At 29.8% G+C, this 18,838-nt stretch overlaps 2 protein-coding genes across 2 annotated transcripts; both read right to left on the minus strand.

The window, feature by feature from the left end:
• Nucleotides 1-2,194: 2,194 nt before the first annotated feature.
• On the minus strand, nucleotides 2,195-3,597 carry LOC118055092 (uncharacterized). The gene has a single exon (XM_035066891.2). It carries the CDS (start codon nucleotides 3,129-3,131, stop codon nucleotides 2,424-2,426), a length of 708 nt encoding a protein of 235 aa, XP_034922782.1. The 5' UTR covers nucleotides 3,132-3,597; the 3' UTR covers nucleotides 2,195-2,423.
• Nucleotides 3,598-14,362: 10,765 nt separating this feature from the next.
• On the minus strand, nucleotides 14,363-17,798 carry LOC118055093 (cyclic dof factor 1). The gene is made up of 2 exons (XM_035066892.2): nucleotides 17,392-17,798; nucleotides 14,363-16,048 (listed from the first exon to the last, which is right to left on the minus strand). The coding sequence occupies exons 1-2, from the start codon at nucleotides 17,590-17,592 to the stop codon at nucleotides 14,738-14,740; spliced, it is 1,512 nt and encodes a 503-aa protein (XP_034922783.1). The 5' UTR covers nucleotides 17,593-17,798; the 3' UTR covers nucleotides 14,363-14,737.
• Between the last annotated feature and the right edge of the window lie 1,040 nt (nucleotides 17,799-18,838).

The following is an 18,838-nucleotide window of genomic DNA, read 5'->3' on the forward strand; positions in this document are numbered from 1 at the left end:
ATAAGCATGTGTAAGATCACTTTATTTTGTATAAAAATTAAAGTGTTTCCCTAATTTTTTTCTACACACTTTTCTTTCCTCACTCTTTCTTTCTTCTCTCCACACTCAACTTTCCTCTCTCTTTTTTTTTTTTTGGCTAAATACTTCAAATTTATCTTTATTGGCCAAAACTTTACCCTTTCGTGTTTCACACTCATAGCTCACTTTTATTTTCACTTAGCCTCACATCCTCACCATTATTTCGTAATGAGGTTTGTTTGGTTTTTTTTTGCTTTTGTTAGATTTAATTGATCTATATACACTTGTTTAGGTGACAATGATGCAAGGGTGCATGTTTTCCCATCCTTTTCCAGTGTATACTTATTTTTAAAACCACCATGCTTAGTTTTTCTATCAAATCGACAAGGTCTCCCCAATAAAAGGTGTGCAGCATATAAAGAAATTAACTTAAAACCTCATCTTTATATCTTCTTACAAAAAATAAAATTAAAACCTGTTTAGTAACCCTAACTTCTCCACATTCATTCAACCATTAAAGCTTATACGGTGTAACATGCTTAGTAGTAGTCAAGTTCAACTTTCTAACCAAAGTTGTCCTAGTAACATTAATATAACTACATTTATTAATAATCATACTACATATCTAATTCTTTACGTGACATCCATTATAAAAGATATTCTCTCTTTATTGATCAACATCGTTTTCACTAACCTAAAGTTCAAAGATCTAAAATTGACCTTATAGTGTCTTCCTTATATTTTTTGTTCGTGAATTGATATGACTTGGGTGAAGATTCATTCCAATAGTGTTGATGCTTTGGTTCCAGTAATCTTTGTGTCACACTGATATCAAACCTGATTCTTTGACTTTTCCATATTCGTCTCTCTTGCATGCGGGTTTTGTGACCATATGATCAGGGGGTTTACATCAATAAAAGTTTTAGCTAGTTTCTTTTGAAGTTAAATATATTCCATGATAATGAAATTGAAAACACATACCATCAAAATTCAAGTGCACCTAAATTTCCTCTTTGGTGATGCTATAGGATACTGGCAACAGAGAATCATAGTATTTAGACAAGTTTGTATGTCTTTTGCAAAGAAAAAACAACGTGAACCAGTAAATCAAACTCTAAGAGTGTCCTCTTCAACTGTAAGTGGCTCATCTGGAAGAGATGAGAGGCAATTTAAAACTTTCCTCCAGCTTAAGAGAAAAAGGTGTCATCGAAATAATAACAATGATAAAATATAGATTTGAAAAAAGTCTTTTCAGCTCAATCAAACCCCCTTTCTGTTGCCGACCCAAGAAAAGGAATTATGTTCACATAGACTTGCTAAAGAACCTTTCCTGTTGTGTAGGTAAACACCATACCAACATAACATTGCAGAAGAGCCAACTCCTTGTTGCCAACAAGGGCCTACAATTAATTCAGCCACACAACATTGCTTTCACAAGCCAGCTGAAAAAACCTTTCTATGAGAAATTTGTCATTTCTTTATTTCCTATTGTCATGCCAAGTCTGAAAATCACATCGAACACCACATAAAGAAAAAGGAGCTATAGACCATCTACTTATTGAACAGAGCCTTACTTCTGTAACCCACCCCCACCCCCACCCCCACCCCCATCCTTTTCAAGTTCCAAACTTTACTTATCTATTATATAGATAGAGCACAATTTGCACGAACTTATTTAGAATCTTGAAATCTGTGTGGTAGAGTTGAATGACTAATATATATGCAGAACTATTTGCAATAACTTATTTAGAATTTTGAAGTTTGTATGGTACAGTGAAATAACTATTGCTTGATGTCATGCAAAATCTATACTTCAGTGTGCAGAACAGAAGTTTCATCTCTTCGATGACTCTTGACATTTAGAAAGTTCCATGTTATGCAATCATTGTCCAAAGTTTTATGATTTGCCATCACATAATCATTTATAGATTCCAAAGCACATAATTGCAGAACCATCACGCATGCAAAGGGAAAATGATAGAATACAACTTTGCACTTTACTTTTATCAGACCTATTCAACAACAGCTTGTTTATAATAAGATCACGCCAATTATGAAATATCAAGTTCAACAATAAATGGGTTAAAGTTAACCGAGAACAATCACCATATTTCAACGAGATTTGATACACTGCATAGTCTAATATTTCAAAAAAAAAAAAAAATGCAGAACCACATACAGGAATAAAGAAACGGATTATTATATCAAGTTTATGAAAGAAAGGATTCTTATATTCTCCAATATAACCAAATGTATATATAATCCCTTACAACTTATTTCCATGAGCTTATTTAAGTACACAGTAGCTCTGAGAAGATCCGTTGGAGAAGGCACTTCTCTCCATTTTGACTCTACTCCTTTATTGGTTGTATCATCCCTATAGAATTAACAACAAAAGTAACACCCTACTTCTTGATCTTCTTTGTCTTCTTAGGTCCCGGAACCTCCAATCTTCCAACAGAACATCCACACCTTGCTCGAAACACAAGAACCGCTCTTCCATTAGTTGGTGCCATCTTCTTCAATTCGGCCTCCAATTCGCGATGGTGATCGTGAGGCAATTCAAAAAGGCCCCTTTTCAGTCCATCTCTCACCAAGGTACCATTAGAATTCTTCACACACTCCTCGGTCTCCAACTGGATATCGAATTCTGCTGCCTTCCTTAAGCCCTTGCAGTTCGGATTCCCACATTTCCTAGCAACACACAAAATCACAATCCAGGCAACTATTGCAGCACATAAAGAACTAATCCCTATAGATCCGTATATCACTGGATTTCTCATAACCTCCTCTTTGACCACATAATGAATAGCAGCAACAAATTCAATAAAACCAAGAGTTACAATCCGGATATAAGGAAATAACAAGAATCCACAAGCACCAATGACAGCTATCAAGATCACAACATCAATAACAGCTGATTGAGATCTATCACAAACAGGTACAGTATTACAATTCGAGCCATTCACTGTCTTCCTATTCTTGTGCACATGATTATTGTTGTGCCTTGATTTTGGATTAAACTCACTGGAACTCACAGAATTTGCCATGGAAGCTGTTGATGAGTGGTCAAATGAGTTGCAGACCGAGATTGAGCTAGGGAAATAGACCATCTCAAATCAAACCCAATAATTTTGTTTTTTGAAAAGTCAAGAGGACGCCAACCCAGCAATCTTAAACAGTCCAGATCACAAAAACAATTGAAACCCACCAATCTAGAGCTAAATTCAGATCGACCCACCTCGTAAAGAATCGAAAAGATCAAGAAATTCACCTACTCTTGAAGATCAAAAGGCAGCAAACTTGTCGGTGCCTATATGTGTGCGTCTCTCCAGCAACAAATGATTAGAGAAGACCGTAAATCTCAATCAAGACTGAAATGATTCCACAAAAGGTAAAGGAAAAGGAATCAATCTTTAGCTGAGTGTTTTTGGATTGAATTGAATGGGTTTAACAGGGCTGGCCGGCTATGATGTTGCCAAGCCAAGAAGAAGCAGAGAAGAGTCATTAACTAGCCTTTTTGTTTCGATTTTTTCAATCCATCACAGTCGCCTTCGGTTTGTTTGTTTATTTATGTTTTGGTTTAGAAGTAAATAAATAAATAAAGAGAAGGTCATACACGTCAGTTGAAGAGAGAATCATTTTTGGTGGTCACATACGAGGGCTGATATGAAGTGGGCTTGGACTAATGATGCTTGAATGATTTGGTGGGGTATACTATGGGCTTGGCCGACCTCTCTTCTTTATTATTATTATTATTATTCAGCCATTTTTGGTGTAAAAGGTGGGATTCCACTTAAAATGATTTGATGGTTAGGTCATCATGTTTATGACCATTCCAAACACGGACAGAACTATAATTATTTATTAGGAGGGGTAAAAATTAATATAATAAGATATAATATTTATTTTAATTTATTATATATGAGTTGTAAAACAAAACGTATATAATTTAGTTTTATTTAAATAACTTACTACAAACATATAATAACCTCTGTATAAAGTAAAATGTTTGGAGTAATACAAATTGAGTCAAAGTAATGAAGTTAATTTCATATTTATAATGTATCTATCACTTTAATGTTGTTGATTTTTATACCTAACAAATATAAACATACAAAGTATATAAGAAACATTAACTAAAGCGAAGCATTATTTATATTTGATAAACTTTGAAATAAAGCAAAAAATAATAAAAAATGATTCTTACATATTTATTTTAATTGTGCTCGTTGTTTCTTTCATAAAATAGAAATTATCGATTATCATATCAATTGTGAATCTTTCAGCAATTTCTTTTTTTATATAGACAATCAAATAATTTGCAAGAAAATCATCTTCCATCCGATTACGAAGTCTTGTTTTAACAATCTTCATCGTTGAAAAAGCTCATTTAATAGGTTGTGAGTTATCAATATTTTTTTTTTCTTAAAAAAAATCAATTATTCTTATTTTGTTCATGGTTCAATCTAAAATCAAAATATATATAGTAAAAAAAAAATTGATAATTTTGGTGGCTCTGCTAAAAACAAAACATAAAAAATCCAAGCATAATCAAAACAAACCAATAAAATATATCTAATTAATGAGAAAAAAATCACTATAACAAGAATTTAAAAAATAATTGGTAGAACTAGCAGATTTGAGAAGAAAAAAAAGGAGCAAAAATGGTAGAATTATATATATATATATATATATATATATAAAACTCCATCAAATTATTAACAAACATCTCAAATAAAATAAAAATAGATTTTAAATTTAAGTTACCTTGTTTTGTTTGATGAAAGATAAATTAATTAGTGACTCTGTTTTAATTTTTTTTATAAAAAATTTTTACTCGAGATTTTTATTTTTATTTATATTTTTGATTGCTGCATGACTTATATGAGGACAAATTAAGTGCTCCATTTTTTGTTTTATAAAATAATATTTTTATATTGTTTTTTTTTTTCATGTAAGTTAAGAATAAATTCAAAGAAAATCAAAAGTAAAGTTAAGGCCCACCTCTTTAAAATAAAATATATAACTTCTTCTCGTATTTCATTATCCAATAATGAAACAAAATTAAAATGGGTCAACGGGGGGCTCGGCCCCTATTTCCACCCCTGATTTCAAAGTATAAGATTTAACTTAACTTATTTAAATTTTATTATATTTTAATTAGTTTCAGATTTCATTCTTCTCTCGAGTTCGGTTCTTTTTATTTTTTCTTGAATATATATAGGTTTTTTAATTAAAAAAAAATCTGATTATAAATTGAAAATATATGCATGTATTGATTAAATAAGTCAAGAATTTTATGTGTTGATAAATACAAAAAATAATATTAACATGTCTATTCGACTTACCTTATTATATGTTAAATAAATTTTTTATATAGGTGTTACCACCATGATTTTTTACATTAAGTAAAAAAATATAACTATGAATAAAAAAATAGATACTATAATAAAATAAAATGAAGATTATATGCATCAATAAAAACATATAAAATCTCAATTTATTTTTTAAAGAAGACAATATTGCTACAGTGAAACAACATTTCCTTTTAGTTTTTGTATAATTTGTTTTTCCAAAAAAAATGTAAAAAATTATAAAAAAAATTATAAAATAATGAAGATAAGAACAAAAAAAATATCTAAATAAATCAAGTATATAATAATAAATATTTCAAGTTTAAAGAATAAAAAATATTTTTTTATAATTATGTTATTCTGTGAGCGATTTATCATTTCCTAAAATAATACAGACTTCCCATCTCTACAATATCCACTACAGTAAAAAAAAATGGAAAAATCTATAATTATGTCATTTCGTACATCATTTCCTTTTAATAAAGCTTGTCTTTATTTCATAATTATAAATTACATAATATAGGTTCCTGCTTAAAAAAATAATAAATAAATAAATATCTAATATTCTAATTAAATCAGATACTTAAATGAAAGGAAAAGTTTATAAAATTCTTCTCCCTCTCTATGTAGTTTTATTTAAAGATTTTTCTATAAGCTTTCATCAATGGCATCATTACTTCTGCATTTTTCTTTTCTTTTCTATACTTTAGATATGGATTATTTTGATTTTTTTTTTAATTATTATTTCGGCTATTTTTCTATTGTCAGTCCAAGTTGCCTAATTTTACTTTAGATTCTGTCTTAGCATGATTATCTTAAGATGCAATGAAATTTTTATGATTGTTAATTTTCAGGCTTTAAATTTTTTATTCAGAAAAGGAGTATTAAAGGTAATAAATAGATCTAATGATCGATTGTTGAAGATGGGTGTGCCAGCTGTCCACCACTTGCAGAAAAGGTTTTTTAGATGCAAATTCTAGATCTTAGTTTCTCTGTTAATTTTTTATTTTGCCCTTCCCATGTTAGCCCGTTCAGAATATATTAAAAAAATTATTGCATCCTCATTAGATCCTAAGCTAGATGTCGGAGCCTTTCTTAATTTTCTTTAATAAAATTCCTATGCATATTAAAAAAAAAAAAACACGAATGCTTAATTCCATGAAATTAGTTTTTCTAATCTTATTAACAGATTTGATTTGGTTCATTGTAAACTCAAAGTAGGGTTTTCTTTCTTCTTCTTTTTTTCGAATTGCTAAGAGAATTTTGGATTAGTATAAAGACACAATCAAAATGATTGGTAGAGAGAATGGACAAATGATGGGCAAAAACCATATTTTTAAAATAAACTCAAAGATTACATGGAATTAATCAAACTAAAAAATAATAATAATAGAGGGGTTCATTAAGAAAATTGAAAGAGTACAGGAAAATAAGAATCCTTTATGGATTTTTATTATAAATAAGTTGTGGATAAAAAAGTGTTTGAAAATGTGGATGTTTTCTAAATCTAAAGCCAATGTTGAAAAAATTGTTCAGCACAATGTTAATGGTCATATTTAAGATTAAATTAAAAATGAAATCCATTTAGTTTTTTAATATGAAATATTAATATGATTTAAATAAATTATGGATAAATAAAAAATTAATCTCAAAAAATTATTGGTTGACATAGAGAAAAATGGACAAAATGATGGGCAAAAAACCGCAATATATTTTCAAAGATACACTTCATCTTCCGATTTAAAAAGGATATGAATATTTTCTTTGGATGTAAAGATCTTCCACAAGCTTTAAAGTTTTGTCCATGTGAAGTCTTTATTTGACTTGACTTAAAAGGTAAAGAAATTTGATCATTTCTATTCTCTGAACTTTATCTTCCGACGTAATTAAAAAGGATTTCAAGTATTTATATTTTTACTTCATTCTTTTTTTTTCTCTCTCTCTCTCTATAATTAATTATTATTTTGATCTCTTAATTATTCATTAACATATCATGTATTGTTTATCTCAAATGTCATAAGGGAAATTTTAAAAAATCAATATAGAAATTACTTAAAATATCTTTTAAGTAAGAATCATGAAATCAATACAAAACCTAGTGAATGTAGATTGAACAATATTAATAAGAGGTGAGCATCCAATCTCTCTTTTTTAGAAAATGAAGAACATTCTAAGCATATCACAAAGCCAATCTATCATAATGTCAAATTTAAAAATTTTATTATATTTGTGTAGAAAATAGATTCATAGCTAATTTTTTATACAAGTTATCACAACTAATAAAATAGGAATCCAAACTTAACTTCTTTATACTTCTTTAGTAAAATCATATTCTCGTAGCATATGAAACATAGACTTCATTAAAGCACCGTAACTTTCACGTCATTGATTATCAAAAATATTTATTTTGAATAGAATCTTTTTAAATGGTAAGGGGTTCTGCGGCATATTTCATAGAAAATACTTGATTTTAGGTGGATTTTTTTTTACCCCACACCTATTTTCATATCTCTATCAGGTTCACTCGAATCATTTAGATAACATTATAGTTATAATACATGACCAGCTTAAATTCTAGATTATAAATCGGGTAAGTTGACCTAAATTAATTCAAGATTTAATTATTTTATGTATAAAAAAAAACCTTGAAAAAACATTTATTTTTAAATAGTCTTTTCCACTAACCTGAACGAGGCTAGGTTTCTGGTCAATAGGTTTACCCACTGAGTAGTTTTAGATCCAAGAAAAATAATGTAGAATATCGGGTTAAAACTTTCAAGATCAAATACACTAATAAGGATATTTGCATAAAAGCAATAACATATGAATAAGAATCCTGGCAGGGACACAAATGTTGGAGAATATATAAGATAATAGCACCTCTACTGCTCATTGATAAAATCTCACCATAAACTACATGTTTTCCTCAATTACTAGCTTTGATACCCACGGCATGCTGTGAGTTATTTTTTTTTTTTGTATAAAAAATATTTAAAAAAAATAAAAATTTAAAAATTTTGGGTTTTTCTACAAAGTTATACCCAAGAATCTTGGGTTTGGCTGCAATGCAACTGACCTAAGAGTAATATTTATAATATTAATAATAAAATTAAACTTGTATGACCCAAGTTTAAGTGAGCCTAACTGTAACACCGGACTCAAGAATATTGGATGTGGGTCTGGCTATAAGGTCGTGTCATAAAAGTGTGATAATTAAATAGATTAATTAAAAAAAAAAGAAAAAAAATCAACAAAAAAAAAAACTAATGAAGAAAAAGAAAAAAAATGAATTAATTGGGTTAACCCTTTAAACCAGGTTATCCCGTAAAACCTGGGATTTGCATCATGAAAGTTTGATAACTAAATAGAAAAAAAAAATAACGGGTTTACCCAGAATTAACCGGGTTAACCCATCAAACCAAGTAAACCTATCAAGCCCAGGATACGTATCATGCAAAGTATGAAAGTCTGATAATTAAATAGAAAGAAAATTAACTTTAACAAACTAAACTAAATCAAAAAAATAATTCGTCAAATCAGGTTAACCCATCAAACCCGAGATTCATATCATGAAAATATGATAACTAAATAAAAAAAAAATAACATTAACAAACTAAATCAAACAAAAAAAATTCATTAAAAAAATTAAAAAGAAAAAATAAAAGAAAAAAAAGTTATATAATATAATACAATATAATAATAATTATAATGAAAAAACATTGGGAAAGCTAAAGCTAAATTCTCAACCAATTCAATATTAAAAAAATAAATTTAACAAAGATAATTTAAAAATAAAATATGTGAGGGAAACACTGCAACCAAACAAAAATCATCTAAGAAAAACACTATAGTAATGCATAATATTTTTTTTTTTTTTAAAAAAAAAAGAAGCTACAAAGCTAAGTTCTCAACCAACTTAATATATATAAAAAAAAAAACCGACAAAGGCTATTTAAAAAAAAAAAGAGTCAATTTTGGGTAAAAGAAATGAAACAAAAAAACATGTAAAAAAAAGGAAACAAAAGCGGGAAAAAAAAAACATGTAGAGAAAGCTACAGTATTTTAAAGAAAAAGACAAAAAAATTAAATTTTCAACCAGCTCAATAGTAAAAAAAATAAAATCAACAAAAATAATTCTGAAAAAAAAAAATATGTAAAAAATGACAATTTTGGAAAAAAAAGAAAAACAAATAAAAAAAACATGTGGGGAAAGCTAAAGCTAGATTATCAACCAGCTCAATATTAAAAAAATAAATTCGATAAAATAATTTTATAAAAAAATATATGGGGAAACACTGCAGCAAAGCAAAAAACTATGTAGGGGAAACACTGTAGCAATCAATATTATTTTTTTTTAAAAAAAAATACAAAGCTAAATTCTCAACCAACTTAATATATAAAAAATAAAATCTATAAAGATCATTTTGTATAAAAAGAAAACAATGTATGAGAATATTATAGCAATCCACAATGTTTTAAAGAAAAAAACTATATAGTTAAATTTTCAACCAGCTCAATATTTAAAAAAATTAGCAAAGATAATTTTGAAATAAAAAAATTAAAAAAAGAAACAAAAAAAAAGAAGAAGAAATCAATTTTGGGGAAAAAAAGGAAAAAAAAAGAACATGTAAAAAAAAAAAAAAAAACTACTAAAAAAAAGAAAACAAAAAAAAAACCTGCTAAAAAAAAAAAACCAGACCTAATAGCCTTGTATGCTGATCTGGCTGCAAGGTCATGTTATAAAAGTGTGATAATTAGAATAAATTAATTAAAAAGAAAAAAAACCAATAGAAAGAAAAAAAAACTAATGAAGAAAAAGAGAAAAAATCTGAATTAACTAGGTTAACCCGTCAAACATTGGATTCGTATTGTGAAAGTTTGATAACTAAATAGAAGAAAAAAAATTGACAGGTTAACCTAGAATTAACCGGACTAACCCGTCAAACCAGGTTACTTGTCAAACCCGAGATCCGTGTCATGAAAGTTTGATAACTAAATAACAAACAAATTGAACATTAACAACCTAAACTAAATGAAAAAAATTAATTAAAATAAAAAAAAAAACAAAAACAAAACAAAATACATAAGCCTGTTACTAATGAGAAAAAGAAAAAAAAATCTGAATCATCTGAGTTCAAATCAGGTTAACCCGTCAAACCTGAGATTCGCGTCATGAAAGTTTGATAACTAAATAGGAAAAAAAATCGATGGGCTAAACGAAAAAAAATTAACAAACTAAACTAAACGAAAAAAATTTGATTAAAAAGGAAAAAAAAAAAAAATTTGGATGAACTCGTCAAACCAAGTTAACTCATCAAACCCGAGATCCGTGTCATGAAAGTATGATAACTAAATAAAAAAAAATTTACATTAACAAACTAAATTAAACAAAAAAAATTCATTAAAAGAAAAAAAACACAAAGAAAAAACTAAAAAAAAAACCCATAGGCATAAAAAAAGAAAGAAAAAGAAAACAGGAAAAAAAAAACTGCAACAAAAAAAAAAAAAAAAAAAAACTCCAAAAAAAAAACACTTTAACTACAGTAAAAATACTACACATTTTAATATATTACTTAATTAATTACTAGAAGAATTTTTCATGAGATTAAATAAAAAAAGAAAAGAAAATGAATGTGTCACGTGATTGGAGGTCCATTCACATGAACATGGACGTGGACTCTAACTAGTTGGGCCACCACCCAATACAATTAAGAGTCGGAAATTCATGCACATGAGGTCTGGGCCCAGTGGTTGAAGGAACTTGTTTCCTTTCTTTGCATCCTGGGTTCAAACCTCACCGTGCACGTCTGTCATCCCCGCGGTGCCTTACATGCTCACTAGATTTGCAGGATGTTCAGTGAGCCGTGAGATTAGTCGTGGTGCGCGCAAGCTGGCCCGAATACCCATGTAAATCAAAAAAAAAAAGTGGAAATTCATGATGGGAAAGAAGAACCACAAGATTCTCTCAAGCGTGTGATATTATCATGACTTGTGGGGAGGTCCCGGCTCCCATCTACAACGTTGAGAGTCAAAATCATCTTTACGTATTTAAAGTATTGTTATTTTTTAAAAATAAATATTAAAATAATATTTTTTATTTTTTTAATTATTTTTTATATCAGCAGATAAAAAATAATTCGAAAATATATAAAAAAAATAATTTTAAATAAAAAAAATCAAAATTTAATATTTTTATTTGGAACGCAATACAAAACAAAAACGTAAATGAGATTAAATTCAGCACCAAAAGAAATGAAAACTACTTTGAGCATTATAGGTGGGGGGTCACTTCCCTTCCTTCCCTTCATCTAAAGTGCATTGGGTCCCATTAACAGCTCATGGCACACAAGAATCGTAGCCTACCTTTGCCGAAAACAAAACACAAAATATATAATAAGACATTGGTTTGATTTTGATGGATCAAACCATCTCTAGTAAATTCACGGGGCTACCGATAATATAATATGATAATTAATTTATAACATATCATGGATTTAAGCTAATTTCTTGGCAATAACATCATTAAATTACTGTATACGATTAATTAGTGCACTAAAGGATCCACAAAATGCATCAATACTTGACGATATTTTAAAATGTTATGTTAATATCATGGTTATCAATTTTATTCCGGTTTGTGTTTGTTTTTTTTTAAAAAACTGAAATGATTAGTTTTGAAGTATTTTCACATGTTATTTGGGGGTTATATATATATATATATATATATATATATATATATATTAAAAATACATCATTTAAAATCAAATCTAAAAATAAATTAACTTAAAATTATACAATTTAAATTTCATACACAATATCAATATCTTAATAAATTTAAACATAATTTCAAGTATGTTCAAAATTTAAACATTTTTATTAAGTAACTACTAGATTATTGGTATGCACTACACTTCAAGTTAGATCAATTTTTTAATATTAAAAGAAATATTCAGGTGTAGCTAATATTTTTCTAGTAAAAACAAAAATCATATGGGAGTTAACCCATTATTACCTTATCAACTCATCATGTCTAAAAGACAACTAAATCGAATGGTAAAAACTTAATTTAACTAAAAAATTCAAGATGGCATATATATATATATATATATATATATATATATATATATATATATATATATAACAACATATTATATCTAACCATGTTAATTTTCTCAATCACGACTCAAGGGAAAAAAAACATTATTCATGGAACGAAACCAGAATGATCTAAGATTTCGAGCAAGATCAAATTTGTTCTAGGATTTTCTATTTTTTTAACTAACACGAGATATACTAGTCATTTTGAAAAACATAATGAAATTGACTACCTTGATTTAAGCAAATAAGGTATCCAATTTTACGAAACCTCAAAATTAAAGGACTATATGGAAAGTGTCACCTTGTTTTAGTTGTTTTTTTCTCGATCATTGATAAACAAATGGAAACATATATAAAAGTAAAATATTTCTATTATCGAACCCAATAAAATAGGGGAAAATAATAGTTTATTATTATTATTATTTTAGGCCTTTTAATGTATGATTAACCTTGAGTTGCTTAATTACTTCTGCTATAATAACCCTTGTTTGGTATAGGGTTAAGAGGATCCTAAATTATATGTCATTTTCTTTCTTATGATGTATAATATAAGCATATCAAAGAAGAAAAAAAAAAGGAAGAGAAAGTAAAAGCAACAAGAAATGGAAATAACTTTTATGCTAAACTTTCTACCTCTTTTTTGGCGGGAGTTGTTTGGTTGGATTCTCTATTATAAAGAAAAGCAAGGCGTTGGCCTTCTCCGATAACAATTGAAATCTGAAGGGCCTTCATCAACTGCGTGATAGTCGGGCTGATCATTATTGACATTATTAATTTGGTATTCATTTCTTAAAATATTTAGAATTTTTTAATCTAGATTGATGCGAAACTCTTCATCACTATAGTCAATAAACCCCTAATAAAATAGATAATAATCTGAAAAGCTAAAAATTTGACCTAAAGTTAATTATATATCTAAAAATCAAATGTATTAAAAAAAAAACTTAAACTAAAAAATAACCTTATATATAAAAACCATAAGTGTGCGAATGACACTACAAAACCAATTATTATTCAATAAGTCAGCGTACAATCTTTGTCCCTGTAAAAAAATGTTGTTTTGTCACAAATAAACAAAAAGAAAACCCAAGTTTATTCTCAAACTTGCTGTTGCAATTTTCACTAAAAAAACAATGCATTCTCCTCTAACTAACCTTAATGGACCTCTTTTAGGTTACAAGTTAATGAGCCGAAACTACTAATCAATTAATATAAGTCTAAATAATGAAATAAACTCTTAAATAATGTCTAGTGAGCCAGAACAAACCCAAATTAAAAATAATTATTCAACATTAAATAAATAAAATAAGATAATAAAAACATAGTCTTCATGCTAAAATTCCTTCATGTAGCCTGAATCTCCAATTTCCGCATATTCTTTGTAAATTTTCAATCCTAACTTCAAGGACTCTCTCATCTGATTGAAATATTAAATCTATCATATAAGGTTGGAAAGTTTAAAATGTCTAGTTTCTAGCCCAACTTGATCTCAACAAAAATCCACCTGGAACTCCAGATATGTTTCAAACAATACATAAATATCTAGTCTGACAGATTTAACAAGATCTGTCCAGTAACTTTAACCCTCTGAAATAATATGTTCTCGAACTCCATTTGACCTAGAAATTTATCAAATTATATTTTAATGTGTCTAGTATCTCATTGTAAAATTTCAACTCATTCTGATATATGATTTAAGAGATATATTTAATTTTGAAAAACTAATCAATAAATATTTTAAAAGAATGTTGTATCATAGATTTCATCACGAGGCCTTGATATCTTGAGCTTCCAAAAAGAGCTAGCATAGAATATGCCTGTACTGAACCTGGACAATCTAGGGGTGAGCTAAACATGGGAGTCTTCCCTGTATAGATGTAGTGCCAGTATAAACAAGTTGGATTTCCATTCCCAAATTTATTTTATTACAAATGGGATTTATGGTGCACAAACTCAATTCTGTGCTAAGCTCTCAGTCTCACTATTTCATATATAAATATGTACATTAACTTGGCAAACCATCTAACTGGACACAAAAAGCATCGTCCTGGACTTCATCCAACAAAAAGATAAATACTTCAGTGGCTACTTCTGCTAAATAGGATAGTTCTCTTCTCCTATGCTCCTTCCTCGTATAGATTCACTGCAAGATACTATTGACAAACGAGGCCAGAGACTGAACTGTGAACCTTCGGTTTATAAAGCTGTAAAGTTGGAACACCAGAATCTGTTTCCACAACTTGGAACGTATATTAAGTTAAAAGCTACCCAAAATACGAGCTCTCCTGAAATTTGAGTGATCTAGACAATGCTGCAGGATTAGCTTGTAGGACCGGAGAGGTTTCGGCTTCATGATTCTTTTCAACCTTTGATTCAAACGCCTTAAACAGTCCTCGCCCACCAATCAAGTCAGGCTTATCATTCTTAATCCCCAGGGTCGTCCATATAGAGCTTTTGGCAGCTTCACCTGGGTCAACAATCCTGAGCGTTTTTGGAATCCAAAGGCATCTCTCAGTGTTATTTTCTTTTGCCGACTCCCCTTCTTCAGAGTTGCTAGATTTGAGCATGTTTTCATCCCTTGAATGTTTTCCTAGGGTTGGAGAGTTTGGGCCAGAGATCGAGGAGGTTTGTTTTGGAGAAGATGGCTGAGGAAGCCAAGGGATATTCCAAGCACCTGGTACAGTGCAACCCCAGTATGCTGTTGCAGGATAGAATGGCATAGGAAAACTGGGAGGGCAAAAGGCAGGTGGGGGTAATGGGGAGCTCCATTGAGCTGAATTCCAAGGGTAAGGCCAGGGAACTCCAGGAAAACATGGTATCTCAGGGGGGAAGCCCTGGCAATTCTGCATAGCTGATTCTTTCGACATGCTTTTGCCTGCCTCGTCAATTGAATTTGACACTGTGACTGAAGATCCATTAGAATGGTCATCACCGTTTTCTCCACTTCCATAAGAAACTGGAATCCTCACTGCATCAGGTTTATGAGACCCGTTTCTTGTGCAATTCCGCATTGTTTTATCTGCAAGGTTCAATACTGAAGCCATTGATTCATGAAGAGGTGTGTCAGAGCCAAAGGTTAGCACTGTTCCATTAGTTTTCATTGAAGGATGGTAGACTCCATTTGGAACATCAGCTCGAACATTCTGAAGAGCTTCAGGAATGGATATGTGACGATAATGAGAAGCTGAGTTCTTGTTTTTGCGACGACCAGCACCCACAGGCACATTCCTCATGGTTCCCCCAGCTGTCCAATATCTCTGACAATTCTTGCAGAAGTGTCGGGGTTGGTTCACATTGTAATTGTTGTAGTAACAGAACTTGGTGTCCATGCTATTACAGCGGGGGCACGGAAGGATCTTATCAGGTTTTTTCAGGGTCTTTTCTTGCGAATTACTTGTATCACTATATTCTTCTTCTGTCCTTGAAGTTTTCAATCCTTCACTCTCTTTCTCAATGGAAGGTGTTTTAGGGTTTTCACTTGTCCCTGAGGTTGCATCTGGGTTTGAAGGCTCTTCAGTAGCCACGGGTAAAACTCCATCTTCCTGTTTCTCAGTCAGGGTTTTTTCCACCGAGTCCTGAATTGATCATAATACAATTAATAAATACAAGTAAAAACACTAGATTCTTGATAAACTTTGAAGAGGAATAAGAATATGAAAGGAGAAACCAGATAAATTTACAACAAACAATCACAAAGTGACAGAATTTTCCCGCAAAATAGATATTTTATTATAGGAAGTCAAAATGAGGTTTATCCTATCTCAATTCCTCCATTTAATAGCAGTTTGGGGTCAGTGACATTGTTTTCCTTGAACCATTAACCCTAAACTAGATGCTGTTCCCATTGACAACTCGATTACTCACACGGACAATATGGATATGGCAAGAGAGGATATTGTTGTATGACAAGGTTGATGCATTTCTCATTCAAAATAACAAAACCAAGAAATGATGAGCATTTGTGTTTCAACACGCTTGATTGGTCAGAATGGTAAAAGAAACCTATTGCCCCCCCCCCCCCAATCCATGTAAATCTGGAAAGAGCAGAATTACAAAGTGATAAACTAGAAGATGAAATAAGATTTTGCTGATCACTTTTATGAGAATCTACAGCCAGAAGTATATTGATCCAAGCTGCTCCTAAATTAAAAGTAAGCACCAATAATCATGTGTACTTTAAGTAATGGAAAATTGACAGAAACCTCTACAAGGAGGCTGGGCTAGGTTAGGTAGACAGTAAGCATGGATGGTGGTATGAAATTTCAACCACAAGCATCAAGGACACTCCTTTTTTCCACCCTTTATTTAGATGAATCAAGGAAATACTGTTAGATGAGCTATCAAGAAAAGTCAAACTGAAAATTAACTGCAAAAAATGATTGCAGAATGCCTTTTAAGGAACAATTCAAAATACCAACCACTTTTTATACAAGAAAAAGGATTATTTTTTGGGGAAAAATGGGTTTTCAAAGATATACTTAGGGAAGAAATTATACCACCGAGATCTAACAATTCAGCACCCAAAATCCAGACGGTAAAATAGAATACAGAAGTTGGTTTGAGAGAGAGAGAGAGAGAGAGAGAGAGAACACAAAAAGGCAACAAATCAAAATTTCCCATTAAAAAACAAAATCCACAAATCTAATATAATAATTATGCGAATCATCAAGCTAGTTAATTGAACACACTTGTTATCTATAGACCTGCAATCTCCAAGCGAAAGAAAATTTACATAAGCCATCTGAACCAAATCAATAATAAGCACAAGCAGGCAAACACTGACGTTTAGAAACCAAAACAACAAGCATGTGAATTTCAAATTCAGCAAGAACTAAGAAGAACCCATTCTTTCTTTTGACTTTCTAAGAAAGGGTTCACTCTCAAAATCTCATAAACCAATCAAATAATAATCATTTACCTTATCATCAGCTTCCATATCTTCTTCTCCATGATCTCTCTTATTATTATCAGTATCGGTGTCACAAAGAGAAGAGCTTGCACAAGATGGACGGTCTTGATCCTGACTATCATCATTATCTGTAGTGGTAGTAGAAGAGATCTCTGTCACTTGAATAGTCTTCCCAAACAGCTTAATAGCCGGGTCTTTTGGCTCCAACATTTCTGCCTCCTGCTCTCTGCGTCTTTTTTTTTTTTTTTTCAACTAAAAAAACTGTAAGCTTCTAGAGAGACTTGGTATTTTTAGAGAGAGAAAGTGTGCAAAGAGATCTGACACTAGTGTTAAGTTTTTGGTGTCAAAAGTTTTTGTTCTCCGTTTTTGATCCATTTGCAGGTGGGTGGTGCCACGTAAGCAAGGAGAGTAATTCTGAGCCAAGAGTTTTGTTCGTGGCCTTGAAGGAAAGATTTTTTTCCTTTTTCTCTTTCTTCTCTTTTTGATTCTCTTACTTGCACTCTTTTTCGTTTCAGTCCTAGTCAGCCACGCCCTTTCCATTTCTTTCAAATGTCCGCTTTGTCCCTCCGTAATCCTCCTCCTCCTCCTCCTTCATTATTATTATTTATTATTTCAATCTTAATTATCTATTTGAGAGTGCGGTTCTTATTGAGAGTGAGATTGTAATTGCTATTTAAAATATATTTTATTATAAATATATTAAAATAATATTTTTTTATTTTTTAAAAATCATTTTTAATATTAACACATTAAAATAATCTAAAAACACCAACACATATTAATTTAAAGTAAATAAAAAAAATTTAAAAAAAATTAATTTTTTAAAAACACTTTTAAAATATAAAAATATAAAAAATATAAAATTATGAGAATATACAAATAACTTTTTTATTGCCTAAATTAATGGATTAGCTTATGACTGATGGCTCAAAGTTTCCTTTTTAAAGCTAATACTAGCACCTTTATCTCTTTTCTTTTCTTTTTTATAAAATTCTAGAAAAAAGCATAAAAATATTCTGGTTGATGAAGAGGTTTACTAAACCTAAAGTGTAGAATAATTAAAAGCAGCTTATCTGATAATAAAAATATTCTTGGATCAATTTGTGTTTTAATCAAAATTAATTTATTTGCTGAATAATTTGAAAACACACTCATTGCATCAATTTAATACATTAAAAAAATTAAAAATAAAAAATAGCTTTTTTTAATAGGAGTGAGTAAAAAAATAAAAAACCGATTAAACCGAAAAAATCTCATTGTGAAAAAAACCAATTAAAAATTTTGAAAAAACCGACTGATTCGGTTTCAGTTTCGGTTTTTTAAGCTTGAAACTAAAAAAAACCAAAATCAAACCGAGCCCAAACCAAAAAAAAAAAAAAAAACCGAGCCAAATCCAAAAAACCGAGTCCAAAACTGAAAAAACCAAGCCAAATTGAAAAAAATTAAAAAACAAAAT

Source organism: Populus alba, chromosome 4 (genome assembly GCF_005239225.2).
Source record: "Populus alba chromosome 4, ASM523922v2, whole genome shotgun sequence".
Taxonomy (NCBI): domain Eukaryota; kingdom Viridiplantae; phylum Streptophyta; class Magnoliopsida; order Malpighiales; family Salicaceae; genus Populus; species Populus alba.